The sequence below is a fragment of the Camelus dromedarius genome, chromosome 8 (genome assembly GCF_036321535.1).
Source record: "Camelus dromedarius isolate mCamDro1 chromosome 8, mCamDro1.pat, whole genome shotgun sequence".
NCBI lineage: Eukaryota > Metazoa > Chordata > Mammalia > Artiodactyla > Camelidae > Camelus > Camelus dromedarius.
The window spans coordinates 9,932,735-9,953,915 of record NC_087443.1 but is presented as its reverse complement, the minus strand read 5'-3'; the positions used below and the strand labels follow the sequence as shown (position 1 = coordinate 9,953,915).

The 21,181-nt window shown below is 40.5% G+C and overlaps 1 protein-coding gene across 1 annotated transcript in view; it reads left to right on the top strand.

Annotated features, from left to right (window-relative positions):
• LOC105094852 (zinc finger protein 37A) overlaps nt 1-19,460 on the top strand; it is a gene marked incomplete at its 5' end in the record, with an annotated part of 52,908 nt that extends 33,448 nt beyond the window's left edge. Inside the window, 5 exon segments of the mRNA XM_064487886.1 lie at nt 3,130-3,225; nt 11,489-11,751; nt 11,753-12,020; nt 12,023-12,292; nt 12,295-19,460. Of these exon segments, the coding sequence (XP_064343956.1) occupies nt 3,130-3,225; nt 11,489-11,751; nt 11,753-12,020; nt 12,023-12,292; nt 12,295-12,926 (1,529 nt within the window).
• Between the last annotated feature and the right edge of the window lie 1,721 nt (nt 19,461-21,181).

The following is a 21,181-nucleotide window of genomic DNA, read 5'->3' as shown; positions in this document are numbered from 1 at the left end:
ATTGGCCATCTGTATGTCTTTGGAACAATGTCTGTTCAGTCCCTTGCCCATTTTTAATTGTTGTTTTTTCATTAATGTCAAGTTATTTGAGTTTTTTGTGTATTTTAGATATTAACCCCTTGTTCGATGTATCTTTTGCTAATATCTTCTCCCATTCAGTAGGCAGCCTTTTTATTTTGTTCATAATTTTCTTCAATGTGCAAAAGCTTTTTAGTTTGATGGAGTCCCAATTGTTAATTTTTGCTTTTGTTTCCCTTGCTCAAGCAGACATATGCAAAACATATTGCTAAGACTCATGTCAGATAGTACACTGCCTGTGTTTTTTGGGAGAAGTTTAATGGTTTCAGGTCTTTCGTTTAGGTCTTTGATCCATTTGAGTTTATTTTCCTATGTGGTATGAGAAAGTAGTCTGGTTTGATTCTTTTGCAAGTGACTCTCCGGCTCTGCCAGCAACATTTATTGAAGAAGCTGTATTTCCCCCATTGTATATTCATGCCTTCTTTATGGTAGACCCTCCCATATAATTTATAGTCTCTAGATTACTCTGATACCTCACACAATATAAATACTATGTAAATAGTTGTAAATACAGTGTAAATTCTACATAATTAATTGCTGGTCTGTGGCAAATTCGGTTTTGCTTTTGGAACTTTCTGGAATTTTTTCCCCAAATATTTTCAATCCACACTTGGTTGAATCTATGGATGCGGAACCTGGACATATGAAGGGCTGACTGTATATAGATTTATTACTTTTTAATGTGTCCCAGCTTTAGAGAATGGCTGCTCATCAGCCTTAGTCTTCACTGACTGCTGGATCTCCACAGAGTAGGGGCCCACCAAGGGGCCCTGGCAATCGATTATTTCATCAGTGGGTCACCCATCCGACTACCTGTGCTGACTCCCACCTGGTTTGAAGGCTTAGAGCTTGGTGGTCTCTGGCTGTGGCTGGAAGCCACCGCTTCTGCCTACCTGTGTTTCTATAAATTGTAGGCACCGTGCCTCCAGTTTTGTCTGATGCTATTTGCTGGTATTATCCAGAAGTTACATGAAATTGCCTTTTTTTAGTGTATTCTCTTATTTGCACATTTGTTTGTTTAATTGTTTCTTCTACTTCTATTATTGGAGGCATCAGAGGCAGATGTGTGTTTTAACTCCAGTATCTTTAATTGGAAATGTCAGATATTTGTGAAATTGTGCTTACTATTTCCACTAGTCTCTGTCATCTGGTTATGCTCTCACATTTCAGAAAATTTCTTCTCAGCCTTCATAGCCTAGTTTTTTTTTTTCTTCCAGCCACTCAAATATTGCTGTTCCCTCAAGTTCTGTGCTGCTTTCTCTTTCCTCAATCTGTCTCATTGCCATTTTCACCCACATCCTTATTTTCATAGTAGACCCCTCTCCTGAACTCCAGAATCCTCTGTCTCACCTTTAAGTGAATATTTCCACTTCTATGTTCTGAAGACATTTGGAGCCCTGTATGTAAGCCTAGTATCTGTTTCATTGTCACTGCTCTTCCTTCTGTTTCTCCAGACTTGACAAGTTTCCAGAACCTCCAGGGCAGATCATGCAGACCCTCTGGGAGTAAACTCTTCCTCCCTCCCTTTGCTCAGCAATTTCCCTGTTTAGCATCTTCAGTGCTGCCCCCCTTAATTTAGTCAATCCAGCTACACCCTACTCTGGGATCATTGCTTCCTCACTGACAATTAGTTTGTATAACTGGGACAGAGATGTGTATTCCCATTGCATGATTGGCTTCCTGCTGTTCACAGCAGGGACCTGGGGTGAGTGGAGGTGAGGGAAGGGAGGGAGGCAAGGCCCCAAGGGAGTGTGTAAGATGCTTCTGCACACATCATCTGTTGCCATTCCTTTAGGGCATGAGAAGAAAATATTAGCTTGTTCATTTACATTTTTATCGGAAAAATAACACAATTAAGCTCTCTTCAAATGTGAATTGACAGCATTGTATTTAATTTATAGATAAATATAAATAAAACTGATGACTGCTCAAGAATTTTAGGGATTTAGGTGAGTGATTAAATATTTGGAGATCACTAACAGGATTTAAGTCAAATAGATTAGCTTATATCCTCCCAGAATTTCTTCCCCCTGCCATGGCAGCCTTTATTTTATCACAGGTTCAGACCTGCTCTCCTGTCCTGTTGTGCAGTCCATTGTCTAGCCACATTTTTTCAAGTCTTTTTAACTTTCATTGATATTCTGCCATATATTTGTAAAGAAATTGCTATTTATATTTAATCACTGAAAGTTTTATCTGCTCAGTCAAACCCAAGGTGCTAACACTCACACGAACTTGCACAGAACCCTTTTATGATCTGTGTCTGCATCATATGTATTTGTAGTATGGGTCCTTTAAGTCCTATGTTAGGTATGTCTTTATATGTTTCATTATAAGAGTAAGTTCTTCCAAAGAAGGAAGAGTTTATTATTCAACTTGGAATTCTCATAATCTAGGGCAGATCTGGGCGCATGAGGGCATGCAGATATTTTTTCATTTAGTAGTAAATTAATTATCCAGTGGTATTTCTGCTGATTTCTTTTTCACTCACAAAGTGTAACAAAACAAGCTATATAGTAGAGGTCCTCTGTAACATTTCTGGTCAATTTTCAGTAGTAAAAATGGTAAAAATTAGTATTTAAACACTTTTTTTTCCCACATCACCTAATTTGGACCATTTCAGATTGAGTAGAAATACGTTTTTCTAGAGATCCTTGTCATTCAGGGATGTACCTGTGGGCTTCACCCAGGTGGAATGGTAGCACCTGGATCCTGCTTAGAAGACCCTGTACAGGCATGTGATGCTGGAGAACTACAGCCACCTCCTCCCAGTGGATGGGTAGCACTTGCTTCCCATGTATACCCCCCATTTACATGTCCTTTCTTATTTATTTGTGGAATTTTTGTAAATACAATGATATTTAGGTTGGGGATTCAGAGGTAAAGGATAATTTATCCCTTTTGGGTACCAGAAAGAATGTGTTGTCCTCTGTCCCATAACAGGATTAAGTGAGCTTTTTTTTTAATTGGACACTCTTTGAGGTATACTGTCCTCCTTCAAAGGCCCCACAACTCATCCAATTTGTCTCATCATGCAGTGCTCATTTACAGGGTATTGCATCCCTAAACCAGAAGTGATCCTCAAGCTGGAGCAAGGAGAGGAGCCATGGATATTAGGGGAAGAATCATCAAGCCGGAGTGTCCCAGGTGAGTTAGTGTGAGTCTGAGCCAGATGAAGTTGAGGAGGAAATTAGATCACAAAGAGTTAGTTCAGAGATTACGGCCATTGAAATGGTCTTCAGGAGTCACTTTTTAGTGGCTCTTGAACTTTGGAAGTAGCTTGTTGACATGACTCAAATACCCAGTGTCACTGAATCACCCAGTATCTCCTATTGTCACTCTCATACCCAAATGGTTTCCTTTTTTTAAAAAATGGTATAAACTATATAGAGTTAAATATACAGTGTTTAAGTGTTCAAGTAAATACAATTTTGTATGTGTACAGACCCATATTTCCATTATGAAGGTTAACATATGGAACATTTTTTAGCACCCCAGGAGGCTCCCTGGTGTCCTCTTACCAGTAAGTAAGTAACATCTCTCCCTTCTATTATCATAGATCAAGTTTGCCTGATTTTAACTTCAGATAACTAGTCATACAGTATGCACTGTATGTGCATTTGCATTGTATATACTTACACACATACACACTGTATACATGTGTATATATACTACAAACACACATATACATATAGAATCTAGCTTCTTTGGATCAGCACTGTGTTTGTGAGATACATGTGTATTGTGTATATGAGTAGTATATTGCTTTCTATTGCTGTGTAATGTTCCATTGTGACTATTCCAGAGTTTATCTGTCCATTTTATTATTGAAACATATTTAGGGTATATATTTGAAACATACTTGTTTTAAATATATTTATTTTGACCTTTGGGGCTTTTGAAAAATGGTGCTATAAATTGTTTCAGTTGTAGTACAGTTGATTTTCAATATTATATTTGTTTCAGGTGCTCTATTTAAAGTTATTACACGATAATGCCTATAATTCCCTGTGCTATACAATATATCCTTGTTGCTCATCTATTTTATACATTGTAGTTTCTGTTTGTTAAACCAGACCCTGAATTTGTTCCTCTCCAGTTCCATCTCCCATTTAGTAACCGTGTTTGTTTTCTGTATCTGTGAGTCTGTTTCTGATTTGCATATATATTCATTTGTATAATTTTTTAGGTTCCACATATAATTGATATATAGTATTTGTCTTTCTCTGACTCATTTCACTAGAGCATAATGTTCTCTAGTTCCATCCACATTGCTGCAAAAGACAGATTTTATTATTTTTTATGACTGAGTAATGTTCCATTGTGTATGTGTGTGTGTACATAAGTACATACACACACACACCTCCCACATGTTCTTTATCTGGTCATCTGTCGATGGGCACTTGTGTTGTTTCCATGTCTTGGCCATTGTAAATAATGCTGCTGTGAACATTGGGGTGCATGTATTTCTTCAAATTAGTGTTTTTGTTTTCTTTGGATATATACTCAGGAGTATTATCTGCAAATGGACAGTTATACCACTAACCCTCCAATTTGGACACCTCTTACTCTGTGTGCATGTGTCTATGATTGCTGTGATTAGGGCTTCCAATACTGTGTTAACAAGTGGCGATAGTGGGCATCCCTGTCTTGTTCCTGGATTTAATGGGAAGGCTTTCAGCTTTTCACCATTGAGTATGATGTTGGCTGTGAGTTTGTCATAAATGGCCTTTATTATGTTGAGCTATGCTCCCTCTATACCCACATTAATGAGAGTTTCTATCATGAATGAATATTGAATTTGATCAAATGTTTTCATCTGCATGTATTGAGATGAACATGGAACTTATTCCCTTCCATTCATTAATGTGGTGTGTCACATTGATTGATTTGCACATAATGATCCATCCTTGCATCTCTCAAATAAATTTACCCGCTTGATCATGGTGTATGATCCCTTTTATATACTTTTGTATTCACTTTACTAATATTTTGTTGAGGATTTTTCCATCTATATTCATCAGAAATATTGGCCTATAATTTTCTTATTTCATAGTGTCTTTGCCTGATTTTGGTATCAGGGTACTTTTTACCTGTGCAATGAATTTGGGCATGTTCTGTTCTCTTCAACTTTCAGAATAGTGTGAGAAGGGAGGTATTATTTCTTCTTTATGTGTTTGGTAGAATTTCCCTGTGAAGCCATCCGGTCTTGGACCTTTGTTTGTTGGGAGATTTTTTTATTACAAAACAACCATTGTACATTTTTTATTTGTAGTTATCATAGCCTTAAGGTGCTAGCTCAGAAGCCCTGAGAGTTGGGTCAGAGCTGGTTCCATTCCTCAGAAGGAAGCAGTACAGGAGCAGGAGAGGCTGGACTGTGCACCCTCTGTACTAGCCCTGGCACATGTCAGTGTTCCAGGACACTCCCGGTCTGCCGTCCCTGACAGCACCAGTAATGCCCCCCATCCCATTCAGTGTACTGTCAGGTCTAGTCCAGTTCTGTCCCCCATTTGTGCACTCCCCTCAGCAGCAGCCTAATGAGGAGCTGTGCCATGAAGCAAAAGGGGCAGGAGCGGGTACTTTGTGTAGTCTGGGGGGCAGTCGAGGGAAACCAGCCAGAGTTCTGGCAGTCTCAGTCTGCTTCCTCCACCTTCTTTTTTGAGCAGGCAAGCATGTGTGACATGCTCTTCATGAGTGGAGTGCCGAGTTTCTCACAGTGCCCTCTCCAGTCCCACCGATGTTCATACCAGCCAAGGGGCCTTGTCTTCCTGGTGTTGGGCCCCAGGGCTGGGGGGCCCGGTATGTGGTTTGAACTCACTCCCTGGGGAGGATCTCTGAGCCTGTGTAATATCCCTCCTAGTGGTGCAGGTCTCAACCTGATCCCTTCCTTCCCAGCTCCCTGTGGGTCCTGTTTACAGCCTTAGTTGTGTAAGGGTCTTTCTGCGGGTCTCCAGATTGTATTCAGTGAGAATTGCTCCAAATATAGATGTATTTTTGATGTGTTCATGGAAGGAGATGAACTCAGCATTTTCCTCTGCTGCCACTTTGATTTCCTTTTCCATAAGTATTCTTCATGTGTCTTGCAGGATGTTATTTTTGTTAGATGTATAACCAGAAATAAACTTTCTGAGTATAGAGTAGTTACATATTTAGCTTTAGTAATATTTAATTTAAATAGTTTTCCAAAACGTTTTTACTAAATTATAGTGCCACCATCCTTGTGTGAGAGTTCCAATTGCATTACATCTTTGTTAGCACTTGGTATTGTCAGTCTAATTAATTTTAGCCATTCTAGTCATTGTGGTGTATTACCTCATGAAGTTTTAATTTCCATTTCTCTGATGACTAATTATGTTGAACATTCTTTCGTATGTTTGTTGCCTATTTGGATATCTCCTTTACTGAAGTGATTATACAGGCCATTTACTTTTGTTATATTATTGGGATAATGGTCTTACTGATTTATAGTTGTTTAAAAATATCTTCTGAGTATGAGTCTTTTGTCGGTGGTATGCATTGAAAAATACCTTTTTTGAACTATGTCTTATCACTTTCTTAATGATATCTTCTGATGAACAGAAACATATTAAAAAGACTATCCTTTCTTCCACTGAATTGCAGTTTATATTTATCAGGCAATCATATATGTATGATTATGTTCCTGGGCTTTCTGTTCTGTTCCATTGGCTGATCCATCCATCTTTAGGACAGCACTACACTTATACTATTATAATATTATAACTTAGTAATAAGTCTTGCTATCTGGCAGCATTAGCCTTGTAGGTTTGCTGTTTTCCTCAAGACTGCTTGGCTGTTCTACAGCATGAATACAGAATGTTGCCAGGAATATCTTTAATCTAAAGAATATATTAAAATAATATCTATGATTTTAGACATTCTGGACAATTCTGTGCTACTATAGGTCTTCTGCATTTTCATTAAATTTTAGAATCAGCTTATTTCCACAAATACACACACGCACACACACACGCACACAGGCACACCCTGTTAGGACTTTTTTTTTTTTTTTTTTGAGATTGTATTGCTTATTTTGAGGAGAACTGACATCTCAACAGTGTTGCATTTTCCAGTCCATGACCCTGGTACCTTTACTTAGGTCTTTAATTTCTCCTGGTTCTGTGGTTTTCAGTTTAGCAGTTTTGCCAATTTTTCATTAAGTACGTTCCTGAGTATTTTATACTGTTTTCACTTTTTTCTTTGTGCTGTCTGTACTATTTATTCTCCAATTGTTTAATGCTATAATATATAGGAAAACAGTTGACGTTTGCACATTTCCCTTGTATCCCGCAGCCTCCCTGATTCACTTATTCTGGTAGTTGTGATGTAGATTTATGAAAATTTTCTGTGTAAACCGTTTTGTCATCTGTGAATAAAGACAAGTTTACTTCTTCCTTCATAATCTTTATGCTATTTTTCTTTTCCTTGTGTTTTGTACTGGCTCAGAATACCAGTAAAGTGTATAAAAGTAGTGAGAGTGAACATCTTGGTCTTGTTTCTGACCTCAGAGAGAAACCACTCAGTAAGTTACCATTAATTTTTGTGTTAACTGAAGGATTTCTGTAAATTCCCTTTATTTCTTGAGGAAGTTCTCTTCCATTCCTTGTTTGCTAAGACTTTCTTTAAAATTATGAATAAATATTGAATTTGGCCAAATGCTTTTATTGCATGTAGTGAGATAATCACATAACTTTCCTTATTTATTCTGTGATTATGGTGTATAGTCTTAGTTGATTTTCAGTTGTTAAACCAATCTGATATTTCTCAAATACATCATCTTTGATCATAATGTATTGTTTTTATAATTAATGAATTTGATTTTTCTGTGTGTATCCATAGACAGGCTATCCTGTAATTTTCCTTGTTGTAATCTTCCATATTTGAGGTTGAAGACTGTACTACTTTCATTTTCATAAGATGTTGAACATTGTTTCATATTTTTCAATTCTGTCCATGATTTTATAGAAGATTTTATTATTTTAATATTTGGAAGATTTTACCAATGAAGCCATTTGGGCCTGAAGTTATCTCTTTGTAGAGATATAAAGTTTCAGGCTGTTATGTTTTTAATATTTATCTTTCTTAATATTATCATAAATACAACAGATGTAGTTTCTGGAACACTACAGACAAATTATTATTTATTAAAGCCAAGTAATAATAGTGTGGTTCTGACATACCTTAATACCTTACACTTGGTATGATGAGGTATTCTACACATACATGCAAAGTTAATGTTGCAGGAGAAGAACGGTGATAAAATGAATCTGGCCATGTTTCTATGGAAGAGAGAGGGGTAGCTCTCCCCATCCTCTTTTCAAAGAAGAGATAAAAACCTTTCTTCCCTTGGAGGATCCTGAGTTCTCTCTCTAAACTTTTGGTATATAAATAAATTTCTTCATGGAGGAAAAAAGCCCATTGTTTTCAGCTTTGCACCAAGGATGTCACCAGTATCAGGATGAGATTTTGAATTTTCAGAAATTTCAGAACTGGTCTATATACTGCCTCCTCCCCACACATATCTTTTTTGTCCTCATTGTACCCAGTTAGTAGCCCGGAGGCCATCCCATTCTGAAGACAGCAGTGTTCAATAATATGACTACCATGCTGAGGTGTGTGTACCAAGAAGGAGGTGAGGACAATAGAATCAGGCTCATTCTTTCTCATTTTTGAAAAGTCAACAGTGGTTAGATGTCCTCCAGAGGGGGGTTTAAATCCAGATTTGATACACTGTCCCAGAAATGAGTGTCCCTCCCCACTACCTTGTGCCTTCCACAGGAATCATAAACTAAGTATTTGGGAAGCCTCTGTAATCTTGGTTGTACAGGCTACTAGAACAAGCTTTTCACATGGGAACCAGTGACCCAGACAGTTTTTTGCCAGGATCCACAGTGTTTCCATTGCTTATAGCACCACATGGGTGTTTTTCAACATTGTCAGAGTTCTGTCATTGAGCAGGATGACCGCACCTGCTTGCACTTTGGCAAAGCTGAAGGCCAGAGCAGAGAAGGCAGTTAGAGAAAGCCTCTGTGACTCCAGGCATTAGATGTTTAGCTTGCTGGCCTGCAAGGCTTTACTTGCAGAGTTTTCTTTTTAAAAGTCTTTTTCACGTTGTAAGCTGTAGATCCCAAATTGAAACACTGAAGAGTGGGTACAAGCAGCCTAGAGACCCATTATCAGCCCCTGATGGGTCAGACATCAGATTTTAACTCATTAACTCATTTTAACACATTTGCTCTTTAGCAAACAGCGTTACTTTTCCAAAAGGCATCTCCTAAAGTGTATCTCCATCTCGAGACTGCCCTGCTCATGCTGTCTCCTTTGTATACCACCTTCCCTCAGGTAAAAATAATTTCTAAGCCTTTTAAAGCCCCCATAAGCAAAACTTATCCATCATGGGAGCCTGTTCTCTCCAGGAGTGTAAGATTCTAGATACGGATGCTAAGCTTTCACCACAAACACTTCTTTCCCTGATTGGGAGGACCGTCTCTAGGAACTATGCCAAGTTGATTTATACCGTATATTCTGATGTAGTAGCTAAAAAATAACACAAAGCTGTTGTTAAAAATTACCTCTTTGAGTGATGTCAGCATCGTGGCAGTGTGAGATACTCATTTTCTATACGCCATTCAACCTATAAGCAGTAAAACATCTGTAACTCAACACATCGCCTGTCTGCCCAACACACCAGGACACCAGAGAGTTCCATATGCTTACACATCTAAAGGTGGCTGGCCTGGAACACATAGAGGAGGTGGGACCTGAGAACAGCCAAGAGTGGATGACAGTGGATGAAAATGAGCAGTTTATTGGGGACAAAGGTGTGGACTTGCCCAGAAGAAAAATATATTTATTCTAGATTTGTAAGATGGTGGCTTGATTCTGATCTGAATCCAGATGTAATGATAATGTTTGTCTCAGTGATACATTTTTTAAAAAATATGTATTATCGGTTCTTAGGACTTTGAATGCAAAGAAGCAGAATTTTGTAGATAGTAGAGGAGTAAAAAACAGTCATCCATAACCAAAAATCTTATAATAAAGGTAAATGAAACTTTTGGAACCAGGTGTAGAATTTTATTCCTTAAGGTTTTGTTTTCATGGTATATAGAAAGAAATGTTGAAGCATGTATATGAAAGCAGGATTGAATACTGATATTAAATCAGGTGAGGTTTGGGTGAAAGCCAGAAAGGATTGAAACAGGGTTTGATGGTCAGGAGAGGTCCACTGCTGAACAATGCTGATGAAATAAAGGGAAAACACCAGAACTAGGGTGGAGCTGTTAAGTCCAATCCTGTGGCAAGAATGGCTTGTCCATTGCTTGATTTTTCTCTTTTTAACATATTTTTCTTCCTCATGAATCAGAGCTAGAAATAGAATTAAAGCTTGTAGATTAGTATTGTTCCTTTGTGAATTAGACCTTTTAGAATATTAATTCATTATTTTTTTCTGTAAAATGCTAATTATACTTTTTTATTTTTTAACATTTTTATTGACTTATAATCAGTTTACAATGTTGTATCAAATTCCAGTGAAGAGCACAGTTTTTCAGTTACACATGAACATATATTTATTCCTTGTCACAATTTTTTCTCTGTGAGCTACCATAAGATCTTGTATATATTTCCCTGTGCTGTACACTATAATCTTGTTATCTAGTCAACATTTGGAAATCCCAGTCTATCCCTTCCCAACCCCTGCCCCCTTGGCAACCACAAGTTTGTATTCTATGTCTCTGAGTCTGTTTCTGTTTTGTATTTATGTTTTGTTTGTTTGTTTGTTTAGATTCCACATATGAGCAGTCTCATATGGTATTTTTCTTTCTCTTTCTGGCTTGCTTCACTTAGAATGACATTCTCCAGGAGCATCCACATTGCTGCCAGTGGCATTATGTTGTCGGTTTTTATGGTTGAATAGTATTCCATTGTATAAATACACCACATCTTCTTTATCCAGTCATCTGTTGATGGACATTTAGGTTGTTTCCATGTCTTGGCTATTGTAAATAGTGCTTCTATGAATACTGGGGTGCAGGTGTCATTCTGAAGTAGGGTTCCTTCTGGATATATGCCCAAGAGTGGGATTTTTGGGTCATATGGTAAGTCTATTCCTAGTCTTTTGAGGAATCTCCACACTGTTTTCCACAGTGGCTGCACAAACTGCATTCCCACCAGCAGTGTAGGATGGCCCCTTTTTCTCCACAGCCCCAAGCATGATTTATTATTGCCAGGTACAATAGGAAAGAAGATGTGAGTGGATGTGTATACGCTGTTGTCATATTCTAGGCATGAAGAGTTACCGATCTAAACTGATGAAGTCCCCAAAACGAATGCTATTTCCTCTAAATATACTTGTCAGCTTATCTTCCTTATCACTCTATTTATATTACAGGATTAATTTAGAGCCGTAGAAACTATTCAAGGAAGAAGTTTGATGAGTTAAACAAAGGTAGAAAATGGCGCCATGATGACAAACATGAAAGAATTCATTCTGAAGAGAAACCTTAAGAATGTAATAAAAATGGGAATGGCCTCTTTCTTAATGAAGACTCTGTTCAGCATCAGAAAATTCAAATTTTGGAGCAACCTTTTTAATACAATGAATGTAGGAAAGCTTTCCATGAAAATTCACTCTTTGTTATACATAAGAAAGCTTAACATAGGAGAGAACACCTGTCAATGCACTGAATGTGGAAAAAAGTTCTGAGACATGCCATCTCTTATTGCTCACCAAAGAACACATCCAGAAGATAATCACTATGAATTTAATAAATGTGGAGAGAACTTCTCTGAGAAATCCATTCTCTTTGAACACAGTGTTCACCCTTTGAACCAGAAGTCAAACCTCATTCCAAATCACAGAACCAACTCAACTGACAACATAATTAAGTATAATGAATATGGAAATGCTTTCAGTGAAAATCTAGTCTAGGTGTGCAACAGAGCATACACGTAAGAGAAAAACCTTATGCATGCCATGAATGTGGAAAAACTTTCAACCAGAAGCCAGCCCACAAAAGCTATAAGAGAACCCATGCAGGGGGAAAATCCTGTGAAAGTGATAATTGTGGGAAAACTTTCTTCAGGAATTCAGACCTCATTAAACATCAGAGAATTCATACAGTGGAGAAACCTTAGAAATGGCAGGAATGCAGGAAATCCTTCAGTGAAAAGTCAACTTTCACCCAGCATTTTAGAACACAGGAGAGAAACCATATGAATGCCCTGAATGTGGGAAACCCTTCTCAGTTAAGTCGGTCCTTACTGTACATCAGAAAATGCACACAAGGGAGAAGACTTATGAATGCTATGAATGTGGGAAAGCCTTTCTCAGAAGGTCAGACCTCATTAAACATCAGCGAACTCACACAGGGGAGAAGCCTTAGGGATGTAATGAATGTGGGAAGTCCTCTTCTGAGATGTCAACTCTCACTAAACATTTGCAAACTCACACAGGTGAGAAGCCCTATGAATTTATTGAGTGTGGAAGTTTTTTCTCCTACTTCTTGGGGTTCACAGAACATCAGAGGAGACACATGGGAGAGAAACCTTTTGGATGTCATGAATGTGGGGAAAACTTTCATCAGAAGTCAGCCCTAGTTGTTCATGAGAGAACTCACATAAGACAGAAACCATATGAATGTGAGAAATCATTGTGTGTGAAGTCAAAACTCATTCCACATCAGAGAACACACACACAGGAGAAACCCTTGGAATGTAATGTTTGTGGGAAATCCTTCTGTGTGAAGTCAAAACTCACTGTACGTCAGAGAACACACCTGGGGAGAAACTCTATAAATATGATAAATGAGGGAATTCACGTTGGGTGAGGTCCAGAGTTTGTAGAACACAGAACAAAAAGTGGAGAGGAAATCTATTAATATAATGATTTTGAGAACACCTTTGGTCTAAAATGAGTTCTCACAATACAGAGCAGAGAATTCTAGGGGGGAGAAAATAATATGAAGAGGTTCTGAACACAGGAAAATTTTCTAGTGGAATTTGGACCCCGCAGTGTACGACACAGCTGAGTGGGGATAATCTATTCTTGAGTGAATACAGGGTGCCTTTTGCCCAAAACCACACCTTACTAAACATCAGAGAAACCACATAGGGTAGAAACCTCTATCAGCATTTGTAGAGAAGACTTTACCCACAGGCTGGAGAAGATGCACAAGCTATAGGAAATTATAGGAGAACATTTACTATGAGGTGATATTTTATTGGCCTTGTGTGAAATTCTTGATGTGGCATCTAAGTGGGCATGAGGTAGTAGTTTGTAGAAAAAGTGAGTGGAAGCTTTTAAGTTAAACCTAAGTTTATCATACATCAGAGATGTTCAATTGAAGTGTCTAGCAATTTAGGAAATGTGGGGAATGTCTTCAGTTTAGCACTTTACTTTGTTAAAATACAATCTGGCCCATTGCCCGGTGTGCTGTTCCTTTCAGTTTGAGGTAGTAGATGTGAACTGGAGCCAGTGGTTGTAAGCAGTGCAAAGGTTTATTGCTCCGGCATATGTGAAACAAGGGAAGATTTTTGCAGGGAGACCTACCTGCAAGAAGACTTTCTGATGTCCAGGTGGAGAGAGAGATCCTGGTCTTGGTGACATACATAGGACAGGAGCCTGCCAGCAGGATTTTTAAAATACTTCTGGGGCAGACTAATTTTGAGTGGCCTGTCCTGACGTGGTGGGTCAAGGGGGCAAGGTGGGTTGCCTTGAGTGCAACTTACTAGTTGTAGCAGAAGTGGGTGAGTATAGAACATGGGTGGTTTCTGCCCTACCAGTGTTTTAATGGTTTGGCCAACTGTCATCCTTCTGTGAGTGGCTAACTGCACGCAACTTTATTTCCCAACTCACTTAATACTTCTCGTGTGTGATACATACAGTGATTTTTTAGAAAGCAAAACATTCACGTACAAATGTATACGTTGGCAGGTACGGAGCTTTAAAAAGCACAGATAGATTAAACAACTAGGTGGGGTCACTGTCGCTTTCAGCAGAGCAGTGCACTCAGTAAGGACAACGAGAAAAGCAGTTCACAAAAAGCACCTATTTAAATGCAACCTGTTGTTGCAAAAGCAAGGAGGGCTAGTATGGTAAAATCCAGGAGGGGAGTGAAAGACGGAAAGTAAATGGGGAAATGTGGCTGTTTTACCTGGGAGCACTTGTCACTTCTGGCTACAGGGAGGAACCTGGCTATTGAGCTTGGCTCAGGCAGAGAGCTATAGCTTGGTGGCAGGGGAGCAGAGCTGTAGGGTGCAGGGAGACCAGAAACCAGAGACTGGCAGAACTTTGGCAGTCAAGGCTTGAGTGAACATTTTTGAAACATAGGAGACTTCAAACACATGGCCAGTTACTCAAAATTTTTAGAAGACTGACACAGGGCAGGAGTCTGGAAACCTAAGCTGTTTTTTGTTTTTTTCATCACTGAGGGAAACGTGAATAGAATTCAGGAACTGCCAGCAGGATGGGCCCTCGGTGAGCACAGCATGCTCTCAGTGAGTGCAGGGTCGTACCAAAGGATGGCTGTCCTTTACCAAACCTGCAAACAATTTGCCACTCATTTCAAAAACCTCCCAGAAAGAAAACTCAGGAACAGATGACTTCACTCCAGCTATTCCAAATATTTAAAGAAATAGTAGCAAGCTTTTATAAGCTTTTCCAGAGAAAGGATGATGGGGGTTTTCCTGTTCATTGATACCAAAACCTGTAAGATATTTCAGGAAAGTAAAGGTACATTATGAATTTAGATGCAAAATCCTGGAATTTAAAAAAAAAAAAAACATCCAACAATATCATCGCAGAACATATCTTGACTAAATGATGTTTATTAGAGGAATGAAAGAATGGATTTAATATTTAAAACTCAATTGATTTGGTTTCCCAATCCCTTACTCTCGGATTCCGCTTTCTCCCTTGCATTTGCACATTTCTCTCCTGCTTGCCTGTCCTAGAGTGGGAGTCAGAACGGCCCTGACCTGGGGGATGAGAAAGGTGTTGAGGTGAGGTGCCCCCTTGCAGCAGAAGTGCTGAGGGCGCATGGAAGAGATGATCAGCATGGCTGAGATGCTGGTAATACTGGGCAGATAGGTAAGTGTACTGAGGGTGGCGAAAGCCAGGTTTCTCACTGTTGGAGACGGTATCTGTAAACACGGAAGGGGGTAGCTAGAAAACCACCTAAAGTGTTGGATTGGAATGTAATTCAGATTTTAAATACACAAATAGTTATCGTAGTGCTTGCGGGTGTGTGTTTTGGATCTGTGTGCTGAGAGGACCTAAACAGAATGACACCCCACCAGCGTTGAGCACACCAGGTGCCAGGTTGTTAATTTTAAGTACTGTCTTCCCACCAATGAAAGACCAGGTCTGTGAAGTGATGGCTTATTGAACGTCAGAGATGGCGAGAAATACAAGACGATCCTGAATCATCTTATCTATTAGACAATAAAATGTCAAAGAATTACGGAGACATGTTAAAAGGACAAAAGAACCATCTTGTACAGCTTCCACTGGCCAAATTTGAGACAATTGAAACTTCAAAACAAAATGAACAGCATCATAATAAAGGAGACTTAAAATGGGAATCCATTAATTTGTACTGATAAAAATCTGTGAATACACGAAGGAAATCTTTATACAAGGCCAACTAATAAATGTAGGAGGAACAATGGCGATAGAAATATCACAGTGTGATAACTGTCATACTGGTGGCTGATTCAGTAAGTAATTGACAATGCAGGCTGGAGTTTGTGGGTAGAGTTTTGATGGACAGGATATTGGCATACTCTCCAAATAGTTCCCCCCAAAGAATAATCAGCTACAAAGGTGAAAACAGTGGCTTTGTGAGAAACCTGGCAGACAGCAGCATAATCAGATGATCAAAGTTCACTTCACCAGCAGTAGGGCAAGTCAGTGTGTCGTACCCCTGATGAGATGCACTGAGAAGAGCCAGGGTCACTCGTGCTGTATTCCTGCTGAGGACGCGTGGCCAGAGTGTGCTCACGAGGAAACGTTAGATAAACCCCCTTGAAAGGTTCTTTTACAAAATTGAAAGTGTATGTTTAAATTGGCAAGGACAAAAGGAAAAGGCTTCCAGATTGGAGGAGGTTGAAGATACTTAACAAGAAAACAAAAAGGAAAACCAGAGCAGTTGGCATAATTCAGAGTGTACGGATTGAATGATAGTGTCTGTTTCCTGACTTGGTTCAGTAGGTGAGTGTTTTTGTTAGGGGAAGTGGAGTCTCACGTCTGCAGGTTATTTTCAGATGCTTTAGCGAAAGGGGAATGCATGTGAGTGTGTGTAGAGGTAAGAGTGCGAGCAGGTGTGCAAGGGACGTGGAGGAGATGCAGTGCGTGCGCAGTTGGGGAAATCTGAGGTTTTTGTACACTGCTTGTGACTTAAAGTTTGAAGTCATTTCAAAGTAAATCTGTAAGCATTAAAGTTAACTGATGTAGCCTAACACACTAGTAGGAAAAGACAAGTGAAGCCATGTTAGTATCAGTAGATGCAGAAAATATATTTGAAAAATATATTTACACACCTTCATGATTGAAAAAAAAAAAAACTAGGAATGAAAGGAAGTTTCATTAAAAACAACACTAACAAAATAAAAATCATACTCAGCAGATAAATACTGGACTATCTCTTCCTTATGTGAATAATGAGACCAAGAAGGCTTGTCACCACTACTTTTATTCAACATTGGACTGAAAGCTCTAGTTTGGTCAGGTCAGTAAGGCCAAAAAGATTAAAAAAAAATAAAAGAGGCATAAAAACTGTTAAGATTGAAGTAAAACTCATTATTTTCAGGTGTTATCATTGTATTCATAAGAGTCAAAAAAGTTTATGGAAGAGTTATTAGAAATAAGTGAATTTAGCAATCCGACTATATAAAAATCATATTTTTGTGTATAACCAACAAATAGAAAAATTAAGTGATACCAGGACAATTGTATCCTTCTGGGTAGGGTTGCATGGGCCAGACTTATCCCCCTGCCTGACAAAATTGGGTAAAAGGAAACGAAGAATTATTTTCACGTCACTGGATGTCAGGCAATAAAGGGCAGTGATCCTTGGAGATGATGGGTAGGTTCGCCGCATTGTGATGGTTACACAGGTATATTTGTTCAATTTTACCAAGTCGTACAATTCAAATATGTGCATTTAAAACACTGTTACATTGCTGTTAAATTTATAACAGCCCTAAAACAGTTCTAGAAATCCAAAAACTGCATCCAAAAATCGAGAGGTTAAAAGACAAAAAGGACTTTTGATGACTTTGAAGGCTGAATTCTCCCCCAGATTGGTTGATTGAGTGCTTCCCTGATCACCATCCAACAGCTGGTTTTGTTGTTAGAAATTAGCAAGTCTGAATTGAAAATGTGTATGCAGATTCCGTGGCCGATCACAGCTAAGGAGATCTGAAAATAGCAAAGTCAGTCTACAGGGCGTAGACCGCTAGATGACAAGGCTGTTACAGGCACACCTCAGAGTCGCTGTGGGCTTGGTTTGGGACCACTGCAATAAAGTAAATATCGCAGTAAAGTGAGTCACAAATGTTTTGGTTTTCCAGTCATATAAAAGTTATACATTGTAGCCTATAAAGTGTGCCATAGTCTTATGTCTAGAAAAAGTGTACTTGCCTTAATAAAAAATACTCTTAAAAAATGCTCACCATCATATGAGCCTTCAGCAACTTGCAATCTTTTTGTAATGGTAACATCAAGGAACACTGATCACAGGTTATCGTAACAAGTTAAATAGTAATGAAGAGTATGAAATGCTGGGAGAATTACCAGAGTGTGACACACACACATGAAGGGAGCAAATGTTGTTTTTTCCCAGACCCCATCCCCAACCTGAACCCCTAGACCCACAGCCCTCCCACTCCCCATCAGTCTTGTCCTCAGGAAGTCCCACCCCTTTCCTTGAGGTGGTTTGATGCAATTTAACAATTTCTCTAATTCTGGGCCCTGTGGCAACTGCTTCGTTCCTGACAGCCTACTATATTTGCAAAATCCATGAGAGCCACATTTAGTAGGCAAAGTTCCCAGGAACAAAAAGGAACAGGAAAGATGGAGCTGAACTCCATTTGGTGAGGCCAGCCCCGGGGGAGAGTGAGGCCTTGCGGCTGGGTGAGGAGGACCCAGGAATGGGGGTGGGTCAGGGAGGCCCAAGGCTCTTCTCTGCCACTGCTTGGAGCTCATCTCATTGAGGTCTTCCAGCTAAAATCTGCAGGCACAAGATCCCGCATCTGGCCGGACAAGGGCAGCTCACCCAGGCCCGCCCACATCCAGCGACCCCGCTCTGGGCACCGGGCCCATATCAGTGGGGGGGGGGGGGATGCCCCGCTACACAGGGCCTGCCTGGGTGTGGCTGCCCCATGGGTCAGGGCAGTGACAGACACGGGTAGGGGATTGCTCTCCATACAGCTTATTAAGATGGACCCAGAGCCTGACCTGGTCCCACTATGGAATGTGGATGGTGGGGCTACTGGCCCATCTTGAGCACCACGATGAACGGTCAGCCCCTTACCTCCCATCCCAAACCGTGTGGTCCCAACCTCCTGCCCTGGACAGGGCTGTGGGGAAAAAACACTGCTCTCGAGAATACTTGGGTGTAAAAATCACCAGAAGCCCCTCCTGACCCCTGTCCTCGGCATGTGGCAAGGACTGGGCCACCCCCTCCAGCAGAGTGCTCACAGGCCTGGCTGGGAGTCTTGGAGACTCTAGCCAGCTGCTCCTTCCCTGCCGATGCTCAGGCTGGTGAGAAGTCCTGCAGTGATGTTAGAGCAGCCACATAGCTAGATATGAGCAGAGAAAGGGAGACACAGAGCAATGGCAGGAGTTGGGCAGAAAGGAGGGCCACAGGCCAGATGCAGGAAACCTTGTGTCATATAAGCACCAGGGGTCCCTGGGCAGAGAAAGAAAAGCAGGAACCTCTGGGCTGATAAGTGGTCATGCCTTTGGGGGTGAGAAGTGGCTCTGAGGTCAATAAAGAAAGGTGAGGAAAGTAGGAATTTCCAGTGTCTGAATGTAACTTTTTGCTTATTTTCCCCACATTTCAATAAAATTAGCCTTGCTGATAAGAAGTACCCATCATGCACCGACCCCGTGACACTTCCCATCCAGACTAAACAAGGACAAACATCCTTCCTCCCTTTGGAAGGTGGAGCTGGGATGAAAATCAGGCAATTGAACCTAGACCGTTCTCTCCCTAATGAATATCCTGCCCATTCATCTTTGCACCCCATGTAACCAACTTGCCAAAGAAACCCAGGGCAGCCCCTCACCTGAGCCTGCCCGCTCTCGCCTTGAGAGCGTACTACCCATCCTTTAATAAATCCTCACTTTACTTTTTTAACCACCGTGTCTTGTCTCTGAATTCTTTCTGGGATGGGACGAGAGCCTGGAACACTGGTTGCATCTACCGGCAACAGAATCATGCAGTACTTTTCCTTTCGTGTCTGGCATACTTTGCTTAGTGTAACGTCTTCAAGATTCATCCATGTCGTAGCAGGTAGCAGGACTTCATTCCTATTTTTCCTTTTTGCATTGCCATTACATTGATTTATTTTTTAACACCTTTATTGTGGTAGATTCCTGAACAGTAAATGACACTTATTTCAGATGTACAATTTGATGAATTTTGATAGAGGTATACAGCACTGAAACCACCACCACAATCAAGATAGCCAACATTTCCATCACTCCCCAAGAGGAGCAAATTTCAAACACCCAATTTATACCTACCCGCCCACATTATCCCCCTGGTAACCCTAAGTTTAGAACTGAGTTCCTTTTCAAAGTGGAATTCTATTCCATTGTATGTATTCACCACATTTGATTCACCCATTCACCTGGAGATGGACACGTGCTGTTTGCCCCTTTAGGCTGTTGAGAATAATGCTACTGTGAACATGGACCCCGGTTACAATTCTTTAGGAAATTTAGTTCTACGAGTGGAATTGCTGGATCAATGGGTAATTCTGTGTTTAATTTTGAAAGCCCTGCCCGTCCTCACTGCAGCTGAGGCTGTCAGGTTGAAGTCTCTCACCAGGAAGCACCACATCAGGCCTCTCCCCTCTCCAGCCCTCCTTCCAAAGGTTCTGCTGTGCGAGCTTTCCCTGTGCCTGGGGCCCACTGAAAACAAAGACGAAAGAAGGGGAATATGAAGAAATCCTGAGTAACTGAGGGGTTTTTTTGTTTTTGTTTTTTAAACTGAAATCAAAACTCTAAACTGGACAGAGAATGTTTAAATGGATCTGAAAATCACCTACTAAATCCTGAGTGGGGAGAATATTAGAATAGAGCCGTGAGAGCAAAGTTCAATTCCATTAATACAATTAATTTTTTTTCATTTGTGGGGAATCATGTTGGCTTTTCCTTTTGACATTAGAGATGAAATGCACACATTTTAAACTCAGCCACAGAAACCACTAAGATCCTTGTAGCTGGTGGTTCGTGCCAGTTCTCACAAGGAGCTGAAGGAGGTGCTGTGATGGGGAGAACCGAGGGGCCTGTTCTAACTCACATCATGGCCCCGGAGGGCCCCTCGGGGGAGGTGACACTTGGGTGGAAACTTGTCAAAGTCAACCCAGAGGTGAGCTAGTGTGAGAGGGTCCCAGGCAGGAGGACGTGCACACAAAGAGGCCTGGAGGTGACAAATAGTTTGATGTGTTTGAGAAGCAGAAGAAATTTCAGAGCAAATAGAACGTGACAATTAAGGAGGTAGCATGATCTTTCGGTTTTAATCATAGCCCCCAACTCCTTCCAATTCTTTACCAATTTTTCATAGGTTCCAAAATAAAGTTAAAATCCTTTCGCTCTGAGCCCAGTTCCCTCCTGGCCCTGACTCCCCTGGCCTCCCCCCTGTCAGGACAGCGCCCACCCCGCCCGTCAGCCGTGCTCACCCACGTGCAGCCCCTGGATGCTGTTTGGTCTTTTCTCCCCACCTTCCCTTCTGCCGGGGACGCTGGCCTCCCTCTGCTCTACCCGCCTAATTCCCTTCCTGTGTTTGAAAGTTCAGCTCCTGCCACCTACTCCAGGAAACCCCCCAGGTTGAGGGGCTCACCCCTCTGCACC